The sequence below is a fragment of the Salvia splendens genome, chromosome 5 (genome assembly GCF_004379255.2).
Source record: "Salvia splendens isolate huo1 chromosome 5, SspV2, whole genome shotgun sequence".
Taxonomy (NCBI): Eukaryota; Viridiplantae; Streptophyta; class Magnoliopsida; order Lamiales; family Lamiaceae; genus Salvia; species Salvia splendens.
Genome location: NC_056036.1, coordinates 34,985,675 through 35,012,294, shown reverse-complemented (window position 1 = coordinate 35,012,294; position 26,620 = coordinate 34,985,675). Strand labels below are relative to the sequence as shown.

General features: G+C 42.6%; 2 protein-coding genes across 2 annotated transcripts; one reads left to right on the top strand and one right to left on the bottom strand.

Moving 5' to 3' along the window:
- The first annotated feature begins 22,998 nt into the window (after positions 1–22,998).
- LOC121802482 (arabinosyltransferase RRA3-like) lies at positions 22,999–25,415 on the top strand. The gene is made up of 2 exons (XM_042202161.1): positions 22,999–23,415; positions 24,050–25,415. The coding sequence occupies exons 1-2, from the start codon at positions 23,239–23,241 to the stop codon at positions 25,160–25,162; spliced, it is 1,290 nt and encodes a 429-aa protein (XP_042058095.1). The 5' UTR covers positions 22,999–23,238; the 3' UTR covers positions 25,163–25,415.
- A 213-nt stretch (positions 25,416–25,628) lies between these two features.
- Positions 25,629–26,102, bottom strand: LOC121804182. Its single transcript, XM_042203714.1, has 2 exons — positions 25,980–26,102; positions 25,629–25,901 (listed from the first exon to the last, which is right to left on the bottom strand). The coding sequence occupies exons 1-2, from the start codon at positions 26,100–26,102 to the stop codon at positions 25,629–25,631; spliced, it is 396 nt and encodes a 131-aa protein (XP_042059648.1).
- Positions 26,103–26,620: the final 518 nt, after the last annotated feature.

The window sequence follows — 26,620 nt, the reverse complement described above, 5'->3', positions numbered from 1 at the left end:
AGTTTTTCCCGTCATCCAAGACGAGCGCGCTAAAGAGGGAAATAACTAGTGTGAAGCAAGGGTACGATGAACCCTTGAGCGATTATTGGGCGAGGTATATGAGCCTTTTAGATGCATGTCCCAATCATCGCATGGCGGACTGATAAGGTTCCTTGTGAGGGAAACCTTCCATGTGCCCAAGAAATACCCAAAGCGGTGTTTGATTTCAATTTTTTTTGTGTTTTCAAAGATAAAGTAAAGATAAGTTGAGCTAGCCACAAAAACTAAACTCAAAATGGTTTTGGATGGAGAGAAATAAGGTGAGAAGAAAGTGTAAAGAAGGAGAAATCCTCTTTGAGGACCTATGACCTCCTACAAAAAGATGTGGGCAACCCTAGGCTACTTTCACCCAAAGCAAATACTCCATTGGCTCCACATTAATGACTACACAACCATAAATGCATACCTATACTTGATTTAGCCAAATGAACATAAAACAAGCAACCTACAATGTAGGAATTTGGATAGAAATCTCAAATGGGAGATGCTCTCAAAGGAGTCTTCATAATAACATTCATCAAAGTCTGCCCTTAAAGTCTTACAAAAAGGATATTTATAGTTAGGGTTGGAAACCCAAGAAAAGGGCTAAAAAAACAAGGAAAAACGGATGTAAAAGTTGAATCGCCCGGCCGGGCGTTTTGGGAAAGTGAAATCGCCCGGTCGGGCGAACTTTCTGGATTCGGCGCTGCTTCTTCAAACGTCCGGTCGGGCGTTCTGGGATGGTGAAATCGCCCGGTCGGGCGAACTTTCTGGACTGTGGACAAGTCTACCCAAGGATGTGTAGGAGTAGGCAAAGGGGTGTAAAGACCATAATTGTTAGATTTAGACTTGGCTTGCCTACACTCTAAGCAACTACTACAAAACTTTTCAACATGCTTCTTCATGCAAGGCCATAAGAAATGCTCACTTAGTATGTCAAAAGTTTTAAGCAACCCAAAATGACCCATTAGGCCCCCTAGGTGAGCCTCCTTAATCAACAAGTTTCTCAAAGAGCATGAAGGTATGCACAACCTATTCTCTCTAAAAAGATAGCCATCCAACTTATAGTATTTATCAAAAGCACCTTTTTCACAAGCTCCGTAAATAGAAGAAAAGTCATGATCATGCTCATAAAGGTCTTTAATAAACTCAAATCCAACATATTTGGAGGCACACATAGTAAGCACACGCTTTCTCAAACACACGGTATCACTCACAACTAAAGTGCCATCATGCAAGGTCTCAAAAGGCTTCCTAGAAAGAGCATCGGCAACCACATTGTCCTTTCCCTTCTTGTACCTAATGACATAGGGAAAAGTCTCTAGGAAAACACTCCATTTAGCATGCCTTTTATCAAGTTTATGTTGACCTCCTAAGAACTTAATAGACTCATGATCTGTGTGTATCACAAACTCCTTGTGCATCAAGTAGTGTTGCCAATTCTCAAGGCAACGGACTATAGCATACAACTCCTTGTCGTATGTGGGGTAGTTCAATTGGGCTTGATTTAGTTTTTCCGAGAAGTAAGCTATGGGCTTACCCTCTTGCATGAGAACTCCCCCGATCCCCACACCACTTGCATCACACTCAAGTTCAAATGTTTTATCAAAATTAGGGAGTGCTAGTAAGGGAGCATGCGTGAGGTCATTTTTCAAAGTACTAAACGCTCTCTCTTGCTCCTCCCCCCACTTAAACTCAACATTTTTTTTGACAAGGTGGTTCAAGGGTGAAGCTTTTGTGGAAAAATCCCTAACAAACCTCCTATAGAAGCTAGCAAGGCCATGAAAGGACCTAACCTCACTCACATTCCTAGGTGTTGGCCATTCCCTAATGGCTTTCACCTTTTCCTCATCTACCTGCACTCCTTCCTTTCCCACAACAAAACCAAGAAACACAACTTCCTCAACACAAAAAGTGCATTTAGGCAACTTGGCATATAAAGTATGCATTCTCAACACTTCAAGCACATTCCTAAGATGACTAGCATGCTCTTCAACACTACGACTATAAATCAAGATATCATCAAAATATACCACCACAAATTTCCCAATAAAAGGACGAAGTACATGATTCATCAAACGCATGAATGTAGAAGGGGCATTAGTTAAACCAAAAGGCATCACAAGCCATTCATATAAGCCAAATTTGGTTTTGAAAGCGGTTTTCCATTCATCTCCCTCTTTCATGCGAATTTGGTGATATCCACTAGCCAAATCAATTTTAGAGAAACATATAGGGCCACAAAGATCCTCTAACATGTCGTCTAACCTAGGTATAGGGTGTCTATATTTGATGGTGATTTTGTTAATTGCCCTACAATCTACACACATCCTCCAACTTCCGTCCTTCTTAGGTACAAGAATGACGGGTACGGCACAAGGAGATAGAGATTCACGAATTAGACCTTTGGCAAGAAGTTCCTCGACTTGCCTTTGTAGCTCTTGTGTCTCCTTGGGGTTCGCCTTGTATGCGGCCCGGTTTGGGAGTGATGATCCCGGCAAAAGGTCAATTTGATGCTCGATCCCCCTCATGGGAGGGAGTTCACTCGGGAGTTCTTCCGGGAATACATCTTCAAATTCCTGCAACACACTTTGGACAATCAAAGGATACGGGTCAAGGTTAGTAGCTAAGCACAAATCCTTACGGACCACGAGGAGAACGGAGAGGTGATTGTTTAGTGCCCACCCAAGGTCGGTTTTACTAGCTATCAAACATTCCTTTCCCCCTCTTGTTTGTGGGTGCTCTCCTTTGGGCGCTTTTATTTTTCTCTCACCACCCCCACTCTCACTTGGCTTTTTTAGCTCACATTCTTCTACTAGCCTTTTTTCCCTATCTCTCTCTCTTTCCTTTTGTAGATGTTGGCTAGCCTCAAACACGGCACTAGGTAGCAATGGCTTCAAACGAACCTTCAACCCGTTGAGCATGTAGAAATACTCATTCGTGAAGCCATTTTTGTAGGCCCTTCTATCAAACTCCCATGGCCTCCCTAGCAAAACATGACATGCCGTCATAGGAATGATATCACATAGGATTTCTTCCTCAACTTCTCCAATCTTCAATGGAACTTTACATTAAGCCTTCACCCTCAACTCTCCGGAGTCCCCTAACCATTGCAATTTGTAGGGGTTTGGGTGTTTAAGTACCTTCAATCCCAACTTGGCCACCAACCGGTCACACACCACATTTGTACAACTCCCTCCATCTATGATGACCAAGCACGTCTTGGACTTCACCTTACACTTCATATGAAAGATGTTGCACCTTTGCTCCTTATGCTCCTCAAGGTTGGGTTGTACATTGAGCATTCGGAGTACAACCATAGCCCTTAAGGGTGTATCTTCTTCTTCGCCACTAGAAAAAGCTATGTCGGTGTCCGGGCTCACTTCTTTAGTGCCCACACCCTCCCCATCTTCTTCATCTTCCTCACTATACACGCTACCATCTTGCCCGATAACCATTACCCGTTGGTTTGGGCACTCGCGTGCATAATGGCCATACCCCTTGCACTTGAAACATTGAACCTTCTTGTCTTCCATAGGGGCTATAGCTTTAATAGGTTGAGTACCCGGTAAAGCCTTTGCGATCGGCCTCCCTTGCGTGTTTGGATTGGCCATGTTTTCCACCTTCTTGCCGGGAGCACTCCACTTGCTAGTCCCCGTCCCTCCGGTTTGGCTAGACGCCCATTTAGCCCGGCTAGAAACCAACTCCTTACTTTGCCTCTCAAAAGTGTCGGCAAACCCAATCACCTCATCCAAGGAAATTCCCCTCAATGCCTCCACTTGCACCTTGTGCTTCAAGTTGATGTTAAGGCCATGGATAAATCGATCTTGAGTCGCCTCTTCTCGCTCCTCCACCCCTACCTTGCTCATCAATGATAGGAGTTCATAGTAGTACTCCATTACGCTCTTCGTCCCTTGCTTCAAATCTTGAAACTCCCCTCGAAGTCGGAGGAAATAGGACTTTGGTACAAAGGTAGTCCTCATGAGCTCACACAACTCCGCCCACGAACCCACTTCCCCTCCCCTAACCATCCTTCTCCTCCTCATCGTATCATTCCACCATGTATCCGCATTGCCACGAAACTCGGCTATTGCCACCTTCACCTTATCACCTTCCGAAAAGTTATGGAGTGAGAAAATTTTGCTCATTTGTGACTCCCATTCCAAGTAGGCCTCGGGATCAAACTTGCCGTGGAACTCGGGAAATGTGTGCTTGATAGACTTGGTGGGATCATCATACCGCGGCTCCATCTCCTCCTCATAGTTTCTATATCTTCCATGCCTACCATTCCACCCATGGTGCCCCATGTTTCCATTCCCTCTTCCGCCCATCATGTTCCCGAACCTACCATTCCTATTCCCATTCCGTCCTCCTCCTTGTCCCCCACGCCCCCCATGATCGTACCAACCATATGGCTCTTCCTCTCCATTACTCCCCTCGGAGGCATCATGATGTGTGTGATTGCTCCTAGGGGTGTTTGACCTTGATAGTCGCACGGCCTTCAAAGCGTTGAGCTCGTCGTGGAGAAAAGTTTGGTTTTCATGGATGGATGCTTGGTTCACCTTGAGTTCCTTCAAATCCCCGAACATAGCATCTTGAGTGACATGCATTGTGGTTTGGCCTTCTTTTAGATCCCTCAAATCCGTCATAATTTTTTCCATCAAGTTTTTCAACTCATCCCCCGCCACACTAAGACTCGTGCTCGCACCCGGTTGCGGATCCCCCATCGTGGTGGATCTAGTACGAGGTGGCATTCACAATGGTACCTACAATAAGAAATAAAAATAAACTAGGATCTAGTCCTAAGGGTTAGTAAAATCCACACTCACACACACAAGAAGGGGAGATTTTAGTAAGAACTCACTTCCCAATTGGTAATCCCACCCCCAATTCACTCACCAATGTCACTCGGAAAAAGGCTTAGAATATAGTGAGGGCTAGGTTCACTCACTCTCAATATCCAACTTCCAAAATGCAAGTGCTAAGACAAATCAATCAAGGTATACACATAGGCAATATATCCAAGCAAGTAAAGCCAATAAAGCATGTGAAAGTAAGGTTCAATGCCTAAGGAAGCTAACAAACAAACTTAGTTGAGCTGAAAATTTATGTAACTCTTGGCTGATCTTTAGGAATTTTTTTTTTGATATGACTACCCAACCCCAAAATTGATGAAACTTAGTAGATAACAAGATTAAAGGGTTTAGAATGAGGGAAAAATATCCCCAATATAGCAGGTTATCAAGAGGACCCTCGATTTTACGTTTTCCCCAAATCTGTCAAACTAGGGCACAAAACAGGGTAGCAACTTCACACATTAATTTGACCAATCAAACGATGGAATTTTTGGCTGAGATTTTTCAGGAAAATAGTTCATATCTCAAGGTTCATGCACACCAAAAATCAGCTCAATCCTACAATAATTGACCAATAAACAAGCAAAGGCTAAAACAAAAGAAATAAGGAAAAACAAGGAAAATGAAATTTCATAGAGGTTTAAAATCAAACACTTGGTAGGCACCTAGGCTCTAGATACCAAATGATAAGGTTCCTTGTGAGGGAAACCTTCCATGTGCCCAAGAAATACCCAAAGCGGTGTTTGATTTCAATTTTTTTTGTGTTTTCAAAGATAAAGTAAAGATAAGTTGAGCTAGCCACAAAAACTAAACTCAAAATGGTTTTGGATGGAGAGAAAGAAGGTGAGAAGAAAGTGTAAAGAAGGAGGAATCCTCTTTGAGGACCTATGACCTCCCACAAAAAGATGTGGGCAACCCTAGGCTACTTTCACCCAAAGCAAATACTCCATTGGCTCCACATTAATGACTACACAACCATAAATGCATACCTATACTTGATTTAGCCAAATGAACATAAAACAAGCAACCTACAATGTAGGAATTTGGATAGAAATCTCACATGGGAGATGCTCTCAAAGGAGTCTTCATAATAACATTCATCAAAGTCTGCCCTTAAAGTCTTACAAAAAGGATATTTATAGTTAGGGTTGGAAACCCAAGAAAAGGGCTAAAAAAACAAGGAAAAACGGATGTAAAAGTTGAATCGCCCGGTCGGGCGTTTTGGGAAAGTGAAATCGCCCGGTCGGGCGAACTTTCTGGATTCGGCGCTGCTTCTTCAAACGCCCGGTCGGGCGTTCTGGGATGGTGAAATTGCCCGGTCGGGCGAACTTTCTGGACTGTGGATGATGCTCAGCGCACAAACGCCCGGTCGGGCGTTTTGGAGGTGTGGATTCGCCCGACCGGGCATTCCATCTGCCTCTTCCATTCCCCTCCTAATGAAGTTTGAAACGCCTTCCCGAAGCCTTTGTCTCATTGATCTCGTGACGGGTCTTCCGGGCAGCTTAAGGGGAGTCGTGGTCGGGTCAGCCCGGGCCTTGGACTTCCCGTTTGTATCACGGACATTGAGATACATCATACTTTCTATGAGGGGATGAACATAACAACCAAGGACCTGGCCAATTCGTCGTCGGGAGGAAGCTTCACACAGCTACGGGTCAGCGAAGCAAAGAGGGTTCTAAGGAAGCTACTAAGTGCGAAGAAGGAGTATAATCATTCAAGGGATGGATACAACCGAGAAAGGGTTGCAAGTGCCTCGTCTACTGACCAGGAGCAGAAGCTTGAACAGAAGATGGACTTGAAGATGGATGAGCTGAAGAAGTCACTCCTAAGCGCAATCGAAAAGAATACACCGCTGGTTTCCCCAGTTGGGAACTACAAGGGTGCAGAACAGGGAAACCAAGGACAGAGCTATGATCAGCCAAACGACTCGGTCAGCATGGAACAGGCTAATGCTGCCGGGTATTTTAACTCAAATGGGAATTGGATCCAGGGGAGACAACGGGACGCACCATGGAGTGATCACCCAAACTTTCGATGGGGAGATGGGAACCAAAATCAAAACCAAGGTCAAGGCCAGAACCAATATAACCCCCACCAAAACCAAAACCCCAACCGTGGACCAGCAAACCCGGACCACCAGTTCAACTGGTCAGGAAGGAACCAACAATCCCAAAACCAAAATCCTGTTTATGTACCACCCCACTAGAGAAACTTCCAAAATTATCAAAATCAGCCGAATCAAGCACCCCAGCACCATCAGAACCAAAATCAGTTCCAAAACCAAAATCAGAACTAATATCACTAGGACTAGTACAACCCTCCTGGCCAGTATAACCAGTACCCACCTAACCAGAACCAGCAAAACTTCCAAAATTCCCAGCCCAACCAAAGTTCCCAGTACAACCAGCACCAAGGCCCAAATCAGTCACAATACCCTAACAGGTCAAGGAGATCCATGGAAGACATGATGGGAGAACTGCTCGCATCGCAGCAAGGTATCAAGGGCGAGTTGCAATCCCACAACGAAGTAGTGCAGGGGATGCAAAATGCCCAGAAGGAACATAAAGCGAACATGGATATGATAAATAAGCAGTTGGCCCAACTGGCCAATTCTATGGGTGAAATAAGAGGAAATGCAGGGAAACTCCCGTCTACAGTCAAAATACCCGAAAAGGCGAATGTGAGTAAGGTTACATTGAGGTCGGGAACTACTTATGATGGACCTCGACCGAAACAACCAAGTGGAGAGCCGAGTGGAACGAAGATAGGGGGCGACACCATCTCAGTGGAAGAGCTTAAGAGATCCATGCTGCGGAAGCAGGACCCATTTCTCTTGGGGGAGACGCCATGTGGAGGAGGTGAACCCGAGAGCGTACTGGTCAGGAAGGAACCCAATCAAGAGGTAGAATCTAGAACGGGGGCTCAGACCCAGAATTTGCCCAAGGAAGATTCCAAGAAGGGTGCTGAGGGACCGGTATAGGAGAAAAAGGGGGAGAGACCATTCCCTTTCCGCTTTGTTACGCTTTGTTACAAAAAGAAAGAAGGAGAACCCGGTGGACTACTTGTCGATTTTTGGGAAATTGGATGTCACCATACCATTCCTCCAAGCCATGAAGCTACCCCCACTTGGGAAGTTCATTAAGGAATTCATAGCCGGGAAAGCCCAAGAAGATGGGAAGATCATGGTAGAAGGGATCGCGTCTGCAATTGTGCAGGAGAAGCTACCGCCCAAGAGGGCCGATCCAGGTATGTTCACTCTACCCATAACTATAGGAGATGTGAAAGTCGAGCATGCAATGTGTGATCTTGGAGCTTCTATTAATGTCATGCCTTTGTCAATCTATAACCGATTGAAGGGAGTTAGACTGTCGAGCACTAGAGTGTTGATCCAACTGGCTGATAGGTCATGCATAAGTCCTGAGGGTGTTCTAGAAAATGTGTTGGTTAGAGTGCATGATTTTACCTACCCTGCGGACTTTTACGTGATCAAAATGAGTGAGTCTGAGGCTAGGGAATCTAGTGGCATATTGTTGGGAAGACCATTTTTTAGAACGGCCAAGACGATAGTAGACATGGCTGAGGGAACAATTTGCATTGATTTTCATGGGGAGAAGTTTACTTTTGATATCAATGAGGCCATGAAAAAGCCTATTGATTCTGAAAATGTATGCTATGTTGATGTGATTGACCCCCTAGTCCAAGATTTTCTTGAGACCGAACTATTGCAGGAGAAGCTCCAAGCTTTAGATGTTTATGAGCAAGCGGACATAGAAGTTGTTGCATGGTGTGATCTGATCAGTAGCCAAGGGTTAGCCGATGAAGAGATAGAGGGAGCAATTAAGGACTTCTGCCAGAAATTGGAATTTATTGGAGCCACAGGGGCCAAGCTACCAGTCAGTATAGAGGAATCTTCAGAGGGGGAAATAGAGAAAGAAGGAGAGGCTGAGAAAAACCCTCTACCCGAAGACACGCTTCCACCCCAAGTTGAGCTGAAGAAATTGCCATCGAATTTGAAGTATGCCTTCCTCGGAGAGGAGAACTCATATCCGGTGATCATCAGCAGCGGCCTTACAAAGGAACGAGAGGCAAGGCTACTGACTGTGTTGAGTAAGAACAAGAAATCAATTGGATGGAGCCTTACAGATTTAGTGGGAATAAGTCCTGATGTATGCATGCACCACATCAGGCTGGAAGAGGGAGCAAAGGCACATCGAGATGCCCAAAGGAAGATAAACCCCAACATGCGAGAAGAAATATTGAAGGAAATCTTGAAATTGTTGTCGCTAGGGATTATCTATTCAGTGGCAGATAGTGAGTGGGTCAGCCCGATCCACATGGTCCTAAAGAAGTCGGGAATCCAAGTCGTTCAAAATGAGAGGAATGAGCTGATCCCAACGAGGCTGGTCACGGGTTGGCGAATGTGCATCGATTACCGTAAGCTGAATAATGCGACCAGGAAGGACCATTTTCCCTTGCCTTTCATCGACCAAATGTTGGAGAGATTAGCTGGGAAAAAGTACTTCTGTTTTCTAGATGGGTACAACGGTTACTTCCAAATTTACGTAGATCCTGAAGACCAGGATAAGACCACCTTCACTTGCCCATTCGGAACCTATGCATACAGGCCATGCCTTTCGGCTTATGTAACGCTCCAGGTACGTTTCAACGATGTATGATGAGCATATTCTCCGATCTGATTGAGGACTGTATAGAGATATTCATGGATGACTTCACGGTCTACGGAGACTCTTTCGACTCATGCCTTCATCATTTGGACGTAGTTCTAGAAAGGTGACAAACAAAAAGTCTGGTTTTGAATTTTGAGAAGTGCCATTTTATGGTCACCGAAGGGATAGTTTTAGGACACGTGGTCTCAGAAAGAGGTATCCAGGTGGATCGAGCCAAGGTGGATGTTATATCCAAATTACCATTCCCTACTGATCAGAAGGGGATAAGGGGTTTTCTAGGGCACGCCGGATTTTATCGAAGATTTATCAAGGATTTCTCCAAGATCGCCCAACCCCTTACCCAACTTCTTCATAATGAAGTGGAGTTCGTTTTTGATGAGCAATGCAAGGCCGCTTTCAATCTTCTCAAGGAAAAGTTGATATCCGCACCTATCATACGGGCTCCTGACTGGGACTACCCTTTCGAAGTAATGTCCGATGCTAGCAATTATGCAGTGGGAGCCGTACTGGGTCAGAAGATCGATGGGAAGAGGTACGTAATTTTTTATGCCTCTAAGACTCTGAATCAAGCCCAACGGAATTACGATACCACTGAAAAAGAGATGCTGGTAGTGGTGTATTCTTTCGAGAAGTTCCGGCCATATTTGTTGGGATCCAAGGTCATCGTTTATACTGACCACGCAGCGATTAAGTGTCTGATTGCCAAGAAGGAATCCAAACCCCGTTTGATCCGATGGGTCCTCTTGTTACAAGAATTTGATTGGGCGGTGGAAGATAAGAGAGAAGTCGAGAACAAGGTGGCGGACCATTTGAGTAGAATAGTGCAAGATGGAAGCAGCGAAGATGTGCACGACAAGTTTCCTGAGGAGCATTTATGAGAGGTAATTTTTGAAGTAAGGAAGATTGACTGGCCAGTATGATACAGGAAAAGGAAAGGAGAAGGTAGGGCAAGAACCATGGTATGCAGACTTAGCCAACTACCTGGTGACTGGAGAACTTCCAGAAATGTCGAGTATTACTAAGGCCCAAAGAATGAAGATCAAGAGTGAGGCGAAATACTACTTTTGGGACGACCCCTATCTGTGGAGAGTGGGATCCGATCAAGTGATAAGGAGGTGCGTTCCTGACTGGGAGCAAAGAGACGTTTTGATCCATTGCCACTCGTTAGCATGTGGAGGACATTTCGGATCCAAGAAGACGGCAAGGAAGATTTTGGATAGCGGCTTCTATTGGCCAACCCTCAACAAAGATGCGTACGAGTTCTGCAGAAGTTGTGAGCGCTGTCAACTGACCGGTGGGATATCTGCGAAAGACGAGATGCCCCAGGTTCCGATAATTGTATGTGAATTGTTCAACATTTGGGGAATGGACTTCATGGGTCCATTTCCTTCATCCTATGGCAATTTGTATATCTTAGTCGCGGTGGATTACGTCTCCAAATGGATAGAAGCCAAGGCCACGAGCACTTGTGAAGCAAAGGAGGTGGCCAAGTTCTTAAAGAGTCATATCTTCAGCCGGTTCGGAGTTCCGAGGGCGATCATATCTGATCAAGTTACACACTTCTTTAATCGCACGATTGAGGCATTAATGAAAAAAACGGTGTGCACCACAGACTTTCAAGTCCCTACCATCCGCAAGCTAACGGTCAGGCGGAGATTTCTAACCGCGAGATCAAGAAGATTCTGGAGAAAACTGTAAATCCTTCTAGGAAGGATTGGAGTGTGAGGTTAGAAGATGCTCTCTGGGCATACCGAACAGCCTACAAGACCCCCATAGGGATGTCCCCGTATCGGATCGTTTTTGGGAAGATGTGTCATTTACAGGTTGGAATTGAACACCAGGCATACTGGGCAGTACAGAAAGTGAATATGGATGCTACAGCCTGTGAAGAGGAAATGAAGCTGCAGCTTCAGGAGCTTGAGGAACTTAGATTGGAGTCGTTCGATTCCGCCATGTGGTACAAGGAGCGAACTAAATTGTGGCATGATAGAAATCTGAGAACCAAAGAGCTCCATGTATGCCAGAAAGTACTACTCTTCCAGTCAAGGTTGAAGCTCATGCCTGGGAAACTCAAATCGAAATGGACAGGACCTTATGTCATCAACTCACTCCGTTCCAATGGTGATGGGCATAGGCTCAAGGTATTTAGAGATTTCAGGGAGCCTTCCTAACTCTGAACATTTTATTGTGAATGGGCATAGGCTCAAGGTATTTAGAGACAATAGTGATGTGTCTGTAGTGGATGAAATTCCACTACAACCACGTACCTTGGCCAGATACTGACCAGTAGGATAGGAATTTAGAATTCCACAGGGCCAATTCTTTTGAAAGTCTACACTTACTGGCTAAGTAGAATTCTAAATTGCCTAGAAAAAGATGTAAATATTGTGAATATGTGGTAGTTAATTGATTTAAACCTTTGCATGTTAATGTTTAGAAAACCCAAAAATATTTTCGGGCCTTAATTATTATTTTGAAGTATGCATTGACCGCGAGATTGCTTATTTGGTGCTATTTCAATTTTTATTTAAGTGTCCATTTGAATTATTTTCCTTATTAGGCAAGTATAGGGGGAATTATGGAGAGGACGAAAATTTGAATTAAGGTTTGTGCAGCTTTTGCAGGGTGGCAGCGGCTGGAAGAGGCGCGTGAGCAGAGAGAGGAGACACGCCAGCCAATCAGAAGCCGGCATTCTCAACCGTCTCTCCTTTGAAACGACGCGACCGGATACCTCCCATAGCCGGTTACAACTACCCACAACTTCCCTCTCTCTCCCTCATTTAACCATACCGTCTTCACCTTTCTCCTTCACAAACCCTCATTTTCATTTTCACTTTTAAAAATTTTCTTCCACCCACCGGTAGAGAGACTGAGGTACCGGCGCTGGACAGTGGACCTTACTGATGATCTGGTGGAGGAGATGAAGCTTTTCGACTCGAAGGAGCTACAGAAAGTTTTCGATAGCAAGGATGAAGGGAGTAAGCAGGTGAAGAGCGGAAAGGTACTTCATGTTCCTTCTTTAGATGAGTTGGGTGCACGCGAGCAGTTTCTCTCTTATTTGCACGCATTAGGTTTTGAGTGGTTGTTGGAGAATGGGGATCCGAGTGTCCCGGTTAGGTTAGCGAAGGAGTTTTTCACGACCTTTAGGTTTAAGGTCACCACTGATCTAGATGAGGAATGTATCAGTTTTAGGCTGTTTGGTGGAGAGATACGGATGAGCTTGATTGAGTGGACTGTGCGTCTGGGAATGTGCAGTTTGGAGGAGGCCATAGGGCCTGAGTGGAGAAGTAGGGAGCGGGGAATTCCCCGCAGACATGTGGAATTTGAGCCCCAGGAAGCCTGGGAGGAACTTACTCACCCTGATGCAGGGCAATTCCAGTCCACTATTTCCCGCTCCGTTCATTTCAACAACCCGATTCTGCGTCTTGTACAACTTTACCTGGATTTCAATTTGTTGGGGCAGTCGAACTCCGCTGTTAGGACATCGATGACGGAGTTATATCTTCTTTGGTGCGCCAAGCATGGAAGGAAGTTGCATCTGGGTTTTTGGACCGCCCACCAATGCCATCTAATTGCCACCCACCCAGCGAGGAATCTCACTCTCGGCCATATCTTGGGAGTGTTCGTCAGAAACAACATCATCATCACGGAGGCCGAAGACTTATCCGACCAGATCATGGTGGATCTGTCTGGTCTTTTTGATACACCTTTGTTCGTCCGAACGAACACCGTTTACATGAGGCAGGGCGTACCACATTTCTACACAATGGGAGAAGAAGCTATAGCGACTGGGAGATCTGCAGCACATCCGGGAACACAAGATCAGGAGCAGAGACAGGAAAGGCTAGAGAAGGCTGTGGACGAGATAGCGGAGGAAAACAGACAGATGAGATCAGAAATGACACGGTTAGCGTCAGTAATGGAAGGGATCCTGAAGGAGTCTGCAGGACAGACGAGGCAGAGTCAGAAGCAAGAGGCTTTGGAGACGATTGTTACCAGGCTAGGAAAGGAAAACCACCGGATGATAGCAGAAATGACCAGGATGGCGTCCGTGATAGACGAGATATTGATAGAGTTAACACAACGAGGCCAAGAGGAAGTTGTTGAACCAAGTGACCATGGTGGCCAGAGTGATGAACCGCAAGTACCTGAAACAGAAGATAGGGAGACCGATGTGCCGGCGCATGCTGAGGAGCCGGCGGAATTTGACGAGAACCAAGCTGGAACTGAAAAGGAACCACCTGCACCGCCTGCGCCGCGAAGGAGCAGACGTCACCGATAGACCACCCCACCTGACTAGTTAGTTTTCTTTTTATTTTCAGTTTTTAGTTTTCGTACTTTAATTGTTTTTTTAGGTAGTATAATTTGTGTTTGTGCGCAAACCCCATTTCTAACACTTAGCCTATTTAATAGTCTAAGTGTGAGAAGTAAAGGGTTTGTCTCTTTGGCGCATGTTTTCTGTGTTTACTTGTTTATTGTTTTTCGTAAGCATGTTGGCCCACACTTAGCCCATTACATGGTCTAAGTGTGAGGAGTTGTGTATATAGTTGTTTTGTTTTTGTTGGTTTCTGTTGATTTGTAACTCCTCCCACTTAGCCTATTGTATAGTCTAAGTGTGAGAAGTTTTTAGTATAAGTATGTTTTGTTGTGTTTTGGTATCTCTGTGTGTCGGCCATACTGGCCATTACCTTTATCCACTTCACAGCCTCATCTGGGGCAGACACGTGTGAAATGGGAGGGGGATTGCACTGGCCAGTATGACATGTGTATATGTGAAGTTTGTGTTTGTGTTAATGTCTTGTTAGGTCTAGTTTTTATATGTGAAGTTTATGACATCTGTTTTTTTTGTGTGAAGTGGGAGGGGGATTGCACTGGCCAGTATGACATGTGTATATGTGAAGTTTGTGTTTGTGTTAATGTCTTGTTAGGTCTAGTTTTTTTTTTGTGTTGATTGGGCTTAAAACTCAACTGTCCTGAGCTGACGGTGAGGGGAATTGAGGGAGATACGACATGCTGGAAAACAGAAACTACCCCCCTTAGTACCTCCTAGCCAGGATAGATGACGCAAGTATGAGGGAAAAGCCCATCCTTAGAGCCAAATACGAAAGCCCTCTTAAAATGTGAGTTATAAGCTTAAAGTGGAACCACTTTCCACATATTTAGAAAAAAAAGAGAGCGGCTACCACGAACTACCTAAGATGAAGTGACCACGAGTAGCGAACACTGAAGGCAGTAGGAACCCCCCCCCAAAAAAAAAAAACCACCTTTAGAACCCATTTTCTTAACTCTTTGTACCCAGATATACACCCCTAGCCACTGGGATTGTAGGTGCAAGGAATGAGACGATTGGAGCTTACTGGCTAGAAGGTGTACAAGAAAGCAGAATCCAGCTGGACAAGAAAGTTTGGAAGAAAATCGACCAGGGAGTTATCCCAGGTCCACAAAAAAAGAAGAAGAAGGTATAAGGGTGGCGAAGCCACAAAAAGGAAAAAAACGAGAAGAATATGAAGAAAAATGGTCAGAAAACTTGACCACAAAAAAAGAAAGAGAATGAATAAGGGTGGCGAAGCCACAAGAAGCTACTGACCAGTTGGAGATCATAGCCAGAAGCGTCAGCCAAGAGAAGCAACAACCAAGAGCCCAAGTGCACACAGTTCCCCCACCTCAATAAAGCAGAAATTTTGAACCTAGAGCCTTAGGAACATCCACCCCAAAACATTACAAACCAATAGCCCCGTTACAAACCTTTAAGCCCTTCAGTAGCTACCCGTGAGATCAAAGTCCGAAGCAATCGTGGTTGAGCACATTGAGAGAAATGCAGTCCTAACATTCCTGGTGAGGTATGAGTGACTGAGTGAACCTAGTGTTTGGCAGAGAGGTGTGGGAGATCCTGACAAGCGGATATACTGACTGGGAGAGAAAAGGGGGGCGGCGGAAGTTCAAGGCTGTCTAAGGCCGGATTGCACCTGATCCCGAGGGGAGGGATGGTTGAAAATATAGCCCAATTACTGTGTTAATGTGTTTTAAGTGTTTTAATTTTCTTTTATGTGTTTGTCTTTGTTATGTGTTTTTCTTTGCGTCGTAGTTAGAGTCTAGGGTAGGAAAGAGTCGGTCAGGGGAGTAACCAGGCTAGAATTCGACTTACTTCTTTTTTGTTTGTTCTTCACGCTTGAGGACAAGCATGTGGTAAGTGTGAGCAGTTTGATAAGTCGTATTCTAGGCCTTGGTTACTGGTCAGTATGATGTGCGTAATTGATTATACCTGCAAAACAGTTGCTCAAAGTGTGCAGGTTGAGTGTTCTAGCCAGTAGGCAAAGCTTCAATACTTCAGGTGAAAAGGGCGTCAGGACGATTACGTACTGACCAGTATACATGCAAAAATGGCTCGAGATGGAGAAGAAGGATAGCTGGGACTGATCAACCACAATTAAGGACAAAGAAGTCATCTCACCACAAGGTTTTACCCTAAAATCAAGGGTAAGCCTCCCTATAAAAGGAAGCCACATGGAGAGAAAAAAACTCATATTCATCATCATCACTCTTAGGTAGAATTCTCTCAGTAGTTCAGTCCTTCAGCCCAGTCCAGAGTCTTGTTCCTCGCCACAGTCATGGTCACTTGAAGATCATCAGTCCGCCGGAGTTCCATTCTTTCGTTCCAGTCAGCACGATCGTAGTTAGCAGTTCCATCGCCCCGGAGTGGCAAAAACAATCTTTATTTGCTTTCTAGTTAATCTTGTTTGTTTTCTCTACGTTGGATCTTTCGCATTTCCAGTACTTTGCTTATTTTGAAGTCTTGGTTGAGATCCAAACGTTTTCTAAATGCTATGAAGTTGTTTTCCAGCATCGGTTCATGTTTGTTTTCACTTCTTTCTGCCTAGATAGCTTAGATCTAGCTGTTACGGTAATTTCCAGTGAGGAATCGCATGTTTTAACTTCTGTAGTTAATCTCTCTGAGTTTGCAAGTCTAGATAGCTGTTAGATTTTAGATCTGAATTAGTTAAGTGTGAAAACCCAGTTTACGTGTTTTCTGCCACCCTGCATGTTGACCAGTAAGCATAATTGCAGTTTTAGTGTTCGATCTGTTGATTTAAAGTTTTAATTGTAGATCTGTGTTCTTGAAGCTGTTAATCTGTGTTTTTATGGTGATGAATCTGGTTTTGCTGGTCTGATTCGATTCACGTTGAAGAAGACAACATCTCCATCCAAGTTTGGGACCACTTTTGCTTTTTGACAACTTTTTACTTTTGTCCTTACCTTTCAGCTGCTACTTTTCAGATCTGCAGGCCCAGTCACCTAACTACCACTACCTTCTGATATTCTTTTTAGCCCAAAATAGAAACCTAGTACTCTTCGAATATTTTCTGTTTCACCATGTCCACGTACACAGCTGCATATCAGAATCCTTTCACACCTCCTAGTCAGTATGATACCACCTTCAAATTCTTGCCTAGGTAGAGACTCAACCCAAGCGTGGTAGCTAACCAAAACCCTCCAGAATATCACCACAATCACTCCAACCGTCACCATCTCTGTGGGATTCGACCCCTACCTTCACTATACTACCCAGTAGAAGAGGGTTGAGGAATTATTGATACCAGGTTTTAGCAGGGGATTGTTTCATCTTGATCAGTAGGATACACCCTTTGCTTGAACGACACCTACGCAAACCTGCTCTTTCATAAAGTAAGAGAGAGGATGAGAATGATAGTTAAAGTAGTGTTAATAGATAGTGGGATGTACATTATTAAATTGATATAACTTTCAAAAAAGAGAATGCACATATTTTTGTGGGACGGACGAAAATGGAAAGTGCACATATTTTTATGGGACGGAGAGGGTATAATTTTTTCTTTGCAAACATACAGATTAAGTTGTATAATAAATAATATTTAATTTTAAAAATAAATAAAGCATAATTAAAACCTTTGGTTTCTTATTTAAATTTTTGAAGAAAAAATGAAAAAAAAATTAAAAGGATAGTAGAAAGGTCCAAAATGCACCAGAACTTTAAATATTCACACTAGTGGTGCCTAGCATTACTTTAGTCTTATCGTACCAAAAATGATATAAATTTTTTTAAGGGACCATTGGTGCATTTTTCGACAACATCAGGGACTATTAATGTAGTTCACTCTAGAATATATTGTGCAATAAAGTCCCTAGAATAGAATGATTGGTGATTGATCTCCTCCCTTAATTAGTGATCCTCCTCTCCTATATAAGAGGGAGGAATTGTACACAATTAAAACACACTAAAATAAGAGAACAAGTGTATCATTCTCTACCTCTCTCGATTACCATCGTTAAGAACATATTTTAAGTGTCCATTCCTATCATTATTCATGGTAGACCATTCAAGTGAGTTTCCAATGGACTACCAAAGGTTTATACTTTATATAAATGTACCACTAGTAATCATGTCACTTAGTTTGAGCGGGAATGTTACAAAGAAATATATTATATATCAAATGGTTTATGATTACATCGTTATAAAGTATGAATACATATAATTTCCTATGATCCTATAAAATTAATCTGTACAGAGGGAACCAAATAACATAACACAATACAGAGAATACTCTATACATTTCATGCTACTCGTATTTTTCTTTTTAGGTCGTAAGTTAATGATTGAATAATTAATGTAATTAAATTAGTATTTTAAATGTAATAATGAAACACTTAATTCGATCTAATATCTTAATTAAATACTCTAATTCTTACTTCAAATAGACATAATGCAAGTAGTTTGGGAGCAACCGAAATATAAGTGTGAGTAGCATTGGAAGGAGGGAGTACTATTTAGCTACCACAATTTCAGTTATACTCTCAGCAAATCTTCATTTGGGAGGAACCGAAATATAAGTGTGAGTAGCATTGGAAGGAGGGAGTACTATCTAGCCACCACAATTTCAGTTATACTCTCAACAAATCATACATAAACTTTACGCAAATCATGCCTTTTGAATTATAATTAACATTTTTTACCTAGGTTCAGATTATAAATAGCACATAAAACGCATATATAGTTGAAAATTTGAAATACTGGCTGGTGAGCCAATTGAAGAAGTATGGCGGATAACACTATCATTGAGGATCACTTAAAACTTGATAGATTCTACTTATTTTGTGTTGTATTTTTATTTCAAATTATACTACAATATACTCCATCCGTCCCAAAAAATAAACTAGTATTTTCATTTTAGGTCTTCTCCTAAAATTAGACATAGTCTAAATAATGAAAGTTTTGAACTAGTACTAATAAGGGTAAATTGCATGTAAAGTCATGAACTTTCAACATAATTTGGGTCTTCCCGTGAACTTTAAATATTGCATGAAAAGTCAAGAACTTTACCGAATTGTGTAAATTTCTCATTCGACCCGACCCGATAGATTTCTGACACAAACTTATCCTACGTGACGCGCATGAGACGTGACTTGGAAAATCACAAATTTAGGGTTCAATTCGAATTGTAGAATTAATGCTACTTTTATGTTAAATTCGATTTGTGGAATTCGATTTGTATATTTATGTCGATTTTTATGCCGAATTCAATTTGTATGTTTTCATTTGTTCTACTTGTATTTTGTGATAAGTCTAGGGTCAGAGATTGCAAAGATAGAAAAGAAATAATCAAAATTAGTGAAGTTTTGCCAAGGTACGCCTCCAGCGCGCCCGTAAGATAAGTAATTGTGTCGGAAATCTATCGGTCGGGTCATATGGGAAATTTACACAGTCCGATAAAGTTCATGATTTTTCATGCAACATTTAAAGTTCACAGGAAAACTAAACTATTTTAAAAGTTCATGACTGTTAAGGCCTATTTCATGCATTGGTTTAGGGATAAAATGTATGCTACTTGATCAGTTTATCGCGCAAAGCAAGTGTTAAAAGTGCAGGAATGCCGCTTGACCAAGGCAACAAGGCCAAGCTGATCAAGCTGGTACAAAGGGTGAAAAAGACAAAAATTGGGTAAACTAATCAAAGGGGGTGATCAAGCAATTAGGCGGGGACCACTGGTCTCTAGAAGGAGGACACGTGAGACTAATGAGCTGGATGGCGAGCATCATTATGTTATCAAGGACAACGTTCTAGAAGGGGACACGTGCTGATACGCAAGACGCAAGGACGGAGCTGAGTCATCATTCTGTTATTGAGGAGCGACGTCATTCTAGAAGGAAGGCACGTATCAATCGATGAGACGCTCGATCACAGCGTGAGCGAATATCCTCTTCCGAGATCATAATCCAGCTGGAGGTCGTCACAGCGAGCTTATAAATAGAGGATGTATCACCATAATTAAAAAGCTTTCTCTCTGGAGATCGTCTTTTCAGTTTAGTTTTCGTTTCCTTCAGTTAGCGCAGTTAGAATGGTCTGTTAGAGAGAGAGATGGGGAGAGCGACCGAAAGGGAGCGCGACAGAATACTCAATATCTGTTCGGCGTTATCCCAAGTTTTCAAACGAGAACCTTCTCGGCTTTACTCGCTTTCTTATTTTCTGAAGTTGTTAGTTTAGTTTAATTTCGTAGTTAAAGAAATGATATTTTTGTATTCCACATCTTTACAATACTGTTTTGAGCTTGAATATAAAAATCGTAGTTGTTTTGTTTTCACCTTCTTGTTTACTGTTCCAGCTCAGTTTCGCTTTTTAGTCTTTATCCAGTGTTTAATCGTGATGAAAAGCAACATGTTTATGTTTTTTTAGCATGCCTAGGTAGTTGAGTTCTTATTTCAGCCTGTCGTTTACTTGATCCAGTAGTTAACAGCGCCTTGATCAAATAGATAGTTTACATTCTGCCTAGCGTAAATCCAGTAGCTTAGAAACTCCCAAACTAAAGCGTGGCAGCAACCAAACCCTGTTCACTATTCACACACTTGATACACCGGTTTCTCTGTGGGATCGACCCCGTTCTTGCCGTTTTACTGTTAAAGTTGTGCAAGTTTGGGAGTTATAAATTTACATTGGTAGCGAGCGAGAGCGTGAACGCCTTGATCAAGTGGCAACGACATTTGCTAACTGATCCATTCGGTTCAGTTATCCTCCATATAACTTGATCCAATCCGAAAAATCGCTTTCGATCTCAGTCCAGCTAATGACTTTACAGACAATATACCCTACTAATAATGTGGACCCCACAGTTCAGTAACACTATTTCCACTACTATTTCCCCTTTCCCTCTCTTACTTTTTCATATCTATCTCTTACTCTATTAGTTACACATTAAAACTCGTATCATATGCAACTTTTTCAATTTTTGGGAGGCGGAGAAAGTATCATATAACAAGATATGACATTATATTACTTGTGCAGAGGTATAAAAATATGTCGTGGGAATTTGAGAAGTGGAGCAAGTGACCGTGTGATTAAATTGAGAGCATCTCCAACTATTTATATTAAATTCAAATTTGTTTTAGTGTAAATGTCTTATTATATATGATTTTACTCTAATTATTTATACTAAATTCAAACTTAAAAGAATATTCTCTATATTATGTTTTTTTTACTCATACAATTTGAAATAAATTTTGTTTAGGGTTAGTGCAAATTTAAAAATAGGTATTTTTTACTCAAAAATTTAAAATGGGATTGATTTTGGAGTAAGCTAATTGCCTATTTAATTTTAGATTTTAGCGTGTGAGTGTCAACCAATAACATTAGAGCATCTCCAATAGCAATAGGCCAGCCATAGCCTAGCCACAAACTCCTCCTGCCACATCATCAGCACTAAAAACTCTTCCTGCCACATCATCAGCACTAAAAACTGGACAAGCAATAGGCTAGCCACAATAAACAAATTATAAAAAACAAATAATTAACACTCACACAAAATACGGAATTAAATTTACGACACAAATACGGGAAAATTCAATAATAATATTTAATTTTAAAAAAGTACATTAATTAAAAAAATTACATAATTAAAAAAAAGATAGATTAAAAAAAATTACATAATTAAAAAAAACTAATGTCTTGCAGTCCTCCGCGCCCACAACTCTTCAATTAAATCCTTTTTTAGTCGAATATGAGCATCCACTTGCAGCATGTCGGCATGTGCTTGGAGGCGGTCGGCTTCATCGTGAGGTACCCCGCTTCGTACGTTGGGGGCGGCCACGCAGTGGCTTGGACCGGCTTCATTATCGTCGTTGGCCCAACTAGTCAATTGTACACCTTCATCTTCGACAATCATGTTGTGCATGATAATATAGGCGTACATTATATTAGCAATGCAGTCGACATGCCACAAACGCGTTGGACCCCTAATTGCCGCCCATCGAGACTGGAGCACACCAAATGCGCGTTCCACGTCCTTGCGCACCGACTCCTGTCGTTCCGCAAAGTAGGCCTTCATTTCATCTGATGCGCATCTGATCGTCTTCACAAAGACGGGCCACCTAGGGTATATCTCATCCGCCAAGTAGTAGCCCATATCATGCCGGTTGCCGTTGGCGACAAAACTGATGGCCGGACCGACGCCTTGACACTGCTCGTTGAAAAGGGGCGACGAGTTGAGGACGTTGAGGTCGTTGTTCGACCCGGCTACCCCAAAATATGCATGCCAAATCCACAGCCGGTAATCAGCTACGGCCTCGAGGATCATCGTGGGATTCTTTCCCTTGTAGTCGGTCGTGTAGAACCCCTTCCAGGCAGCGGGACAGTTCTTCCACTCCCAATGCATACAATCTATGCTGCCTAACATACCCGGGAACCCATGTTTCTCCCCGTGCATCAGCATCAGCTCCTGGCAGTCTTCGGGGGTAGGGCTTCGAAGGTACTGATCACGGAATATTTCAACCACGCCCTGACAGAAATACTTCATACATTCAAGGGCAGTCGTCTCACCGATGTGGAGGTACTCGACCCACATGTCTGCCGCGCCTCCGTAGGCCAACTGTCTGATTGCTGCAGTGCACTTTTGAATAGGTGTGTGGTCGGGTCTGCCAGCCGCATCGTGCCTGAAGCGGAAACACAAATATCGATGCTCCAAAGCGTCAACAATACGCATAAACAGGGCCCTGCTCATCCTAAAACACCGCCTAAAAAGGTTGGCGTTAAACCGCGGCTCCTGTGCGAAGTAGTCTTCATATAGCCGCTGATGTGCAGCTACGTGATCCCGTTCAATCACTGCTCGACGGTGGACAACGGGCCGAGGTCGAGGTACCGCCGGCTGCAAGGCCCTTTGTATAAGCCTGTTTATCTTACTGGACGTATAGGCTTCCAACTCTTCGTTCATTTGCCGTTCGTACTCCTCAGCATCCCCACCACTACCACCACTACTACCACCCGCGTTACTCATTTCGCGTTGTTGATCTTGTACAGAAATTAAGATAGAAAGAAAACTCGTTAAAATAAGTAGTGCGAATGAAAATGAGGTGCAAATCGTGTATATATAGTGTTTCGAACGGACGGAATGCGAAACACACAACTATTCTCTCTACAAATCTCTAAAACCACTGTACAATGCTAAAAGAAGGAGAAAAAAAAAAGGAAATTGTAGCAAGCAGTGAGTAAAGTTAAATGCTCACGCCAAATCCCAAATCTAGATCTTCAGTAATTATTAAGGCAATGTGGAGAAATATCATGTTGGGGTGACATCATTAATTCTGCTTTTTGTTTAAAGGATGAGTCGAATTCCGTATGCTGTTTTGAAATCTTCTGGAAATTGAGATAGTTCGAAATGGCGTTGGGGCGGCGAGACAAGAATTTGCAGTCATCAATGCGTGGATCACGGATTATGGCAGCGATTGGAATTGGAGTAGCCGTCGGATGCGTGTTCGCGTTTTTGTTCCCCCATGGATTCTTCTCCACAAATCAGCCCATTCAAGTCCGCCGTGTTTCCGATTCTAATTCGGAGGTGCACAACCTTTTTTTGCTATTATTTTTTTTCAATTCTATTCGTTTATCGCCATTGATTTGCCTTACTGTGGACTTTCAGCTTACATGCGAATGTGCTTAAACAAGTTTTTCTATTCGTGACTTCTCGAAATGCATGTTTGGATGCGGACGGCGGAGCCACTTGAGGAGGGTAGGGTGCAAATGCCCCCTCAAAATATTTTTTTTACTCAACTATTTTCTTCTTCAGTTTTTTGCAAAGTTTTCAATTTCCTTCATAGATGCCCTCCCTCAAACTCTAAAAATTTCTTTGTATATATATTTTTGCCCCTTCTGAATTGAATTCTTGGATCCGCTCATGCGGTCATGAGCTCGATTTTGGTTTTGTTGGCTACTTATTCATCATGTTTTTATGACTGGGAGAAGTTGACTTTCTCTGCATTTGCTTGTTTTAATAGATCAAATTGAGGGTTTGTTGTTTAATTTCTCTGTATGCTAGCATCTCTTTTGTTGAATTGGACCAAATTTATGAATGTAGAGGGCAGTGAATTGTGATATAGCCAGATATTAGAAGGCTGTAGTGAATGATAGATTGATCTTCTTATGTCTTATACAAATTTATCAAAATTCTGTTTATGGTGTGGATTGGTGCATAGGTTGATGCGGCATCTTGTGAATCGTCCGAAAAAATAGATCTTCTCAAGTCAGATATTAGGAGGTTATCCGATAAGAATGCCGAGTTGAAGAGGCAAGTGAGGGAGCTGAATGAAAAGATGCGGTTGGCTGAGCAGGGGAACCAGCACGCGCACGAGCAAGTTGTGGGCCTTAGTAAACCACATAAGGCTGGGCCCTTTGGTACTGTTAAGAGTCTAAGGACAAATCCAACTGTTGTTCCTGATGAAACTGTCAACCCTAGACTTGCAAAGATCTTGGCTGAGATTGCTGTTAGGAAAGAGATTATAGTTGCTCTTGCCAATTCAAATGTCAAAGCAATGCTTGAACTTTGGTTTACAAATATTAAGAAAGCCGGGATTCCTAATTACCTAGTGGTAGCATTAGATGATGAGATTCTAGAGTTCTGCAAGGCAAATGACGTCCCTGTGTATCAGAGGGATCGAGATGAATCTGTGGATGCTATTGGAAAGGGTGGTGGTAATCATGCTGTATCAGGTCTGAAATTTCGAATACTGAGGGAATTTCTGCAGCTGGGCTATAGTGTTCTTCTTTCAGATGTAGATATAATATTCATGCAGAATCCGTTCGATCATTTGCATAGAGATTCTGATGTGGAGTCTATGTCAGATGGTCACAATAATATGACTGCTTATGGGTTCGATGATGTTTTTGATGAGCCTGCTATGGGTTGGGCTCGATATGCTCACACAATGAGGATATGGGTCTATAATTCCGGTTTCTTCTATATAAGGCCCACTGTTCCTTCTATTGAGCTGCTAGATCGCGTGGCTGGCAGGCTTGCTCGGGAAAATGCTTGGGATCAAGCTGTTTTCAACGAAGAGCTCTTCTTCCCTTCTCATCCTGGTTATATTGGGCTTCATGCTTCCAAGAGAACTATGGATTTCTATCTTTTTATGAACAGTAAGGTCCTTTTCAAAACCGTGAGGAAAGATGCTGCTCTGAAAAAAATCAAGCCTGTTATCGTTCACGTTAATTACCATCCTGATAAATATCCAAGAATGCAAGCTGTTATAGATTTCTACTTGAATGGCAAACAAGATGCTCTGGACCCATTTCCTGATGGATCTCAGTGAAGAGTTGAAGTCATGATAAGCCGCTCTCTGGTGCTTATTTATTTTAGTGTACACAGATCGTCTCGGCAGAGTATGTCCTCTTGGAGCAGTGTGTTTTGCGAAATGTCATTTGGAACATCTCATTTTCCTTCCAAACTCTGTTTTCTTATGGTACATCAGTTCAACCTTTCTCCATTTTCAGCTCTTAGTTTCATGTAATGTAGTTTTTTGAATATATGAATTTCTATATATCATAGTTTTCTTGTTTAGTGTACACACTCTTGATTTGTCGCATTATTCTTTACTTAGGGTTAGATTATTATAAGAACAGCAAACACATATTTAGACTAAAATTTAAATCAGTATCACTTAACCTGTAAAGTGGTAGATTTTGTGGGAGCTACTATTAAGCTTCACGAGCTGTGAAAAACGTGTGATAGAGTCGACTCCTAGTTATTAAAATTATATTCTGTCCAAAATTGAACATTCATTCCTCTGGATGAACTGAGGCCGAAGGCTCATTTGCCTCATTTGAAGCATTCTCTTGGTGTGGAGCTTCGTCTTCATTGACCTCATCTGTATTATCCCCATTTGTAAGTCCACTGGACTGTGAAGGTTCACCGGGGGCAGAAGAGTCCTTTGGAGTTGAAGGAGAAGCAGCAATTTTGTCCTGGGGTCGAAAGAAGATGTAAATATGGGAGCTATCTTCAACCCCGCAATCTTTGAGGGAAGCTTCGTCTTTATCCAACGAGTAACGCTCCTAAGCATCGAGCAGCAGAATGAGGCGATCCCCAGGTAGGTTTTCTTGTTTCCCAATTGCTTTCTTGAGGTCACCTACAGTGGCATTCTCTCCCACCTCAACGTAGAAGAGATTTCCGGTAAGTATCTCTGCCACCAGCTTCATTTTCAACGGACCAGATTTCCACTTTTCCTGTACCTGCCCCATTTTGTTGGACTCCATTGATATAAAGTGGTTGTTGGTGCAAATGGGGTTGTCTCTGCAATGCATTTGCTTATTGTGGGGTGTTGTTTGTTTTGTATGCCTTTGTGCGTGTTCTCTGAGGGGAGAGGGAGATAGAGAGGTTCACAGAGACTGCATTGTTGAGAAGTAGTTTGATAGCATGCTTGGATCATTAGGGTTGTTGAATTTGTGAGCTTTGAGTGAATGATACAGAAAAATGTTTTTAACAAGTCAGTGGATCCACAAAACAAATCCCTCTATAAATATCATGCTCCTATTTATTACTATTACACCTATTTTTTAGGTAATGTGATGCAACTCTTGTGGTGTTTTCAATAAAATATTGAAACAAGGGATGCTCAATATTGTGCTATTTGGATATTGCAGAACACATAAATGGAGTGTATCGGACTGAACTTCAGTAGTGATTTTATTGATTATATCATAAATTTTGAAATTTATCAAGTACTCGTATTTTAACTTTTTGCAATCTTATCTCTATATTTTTAACTTATCAA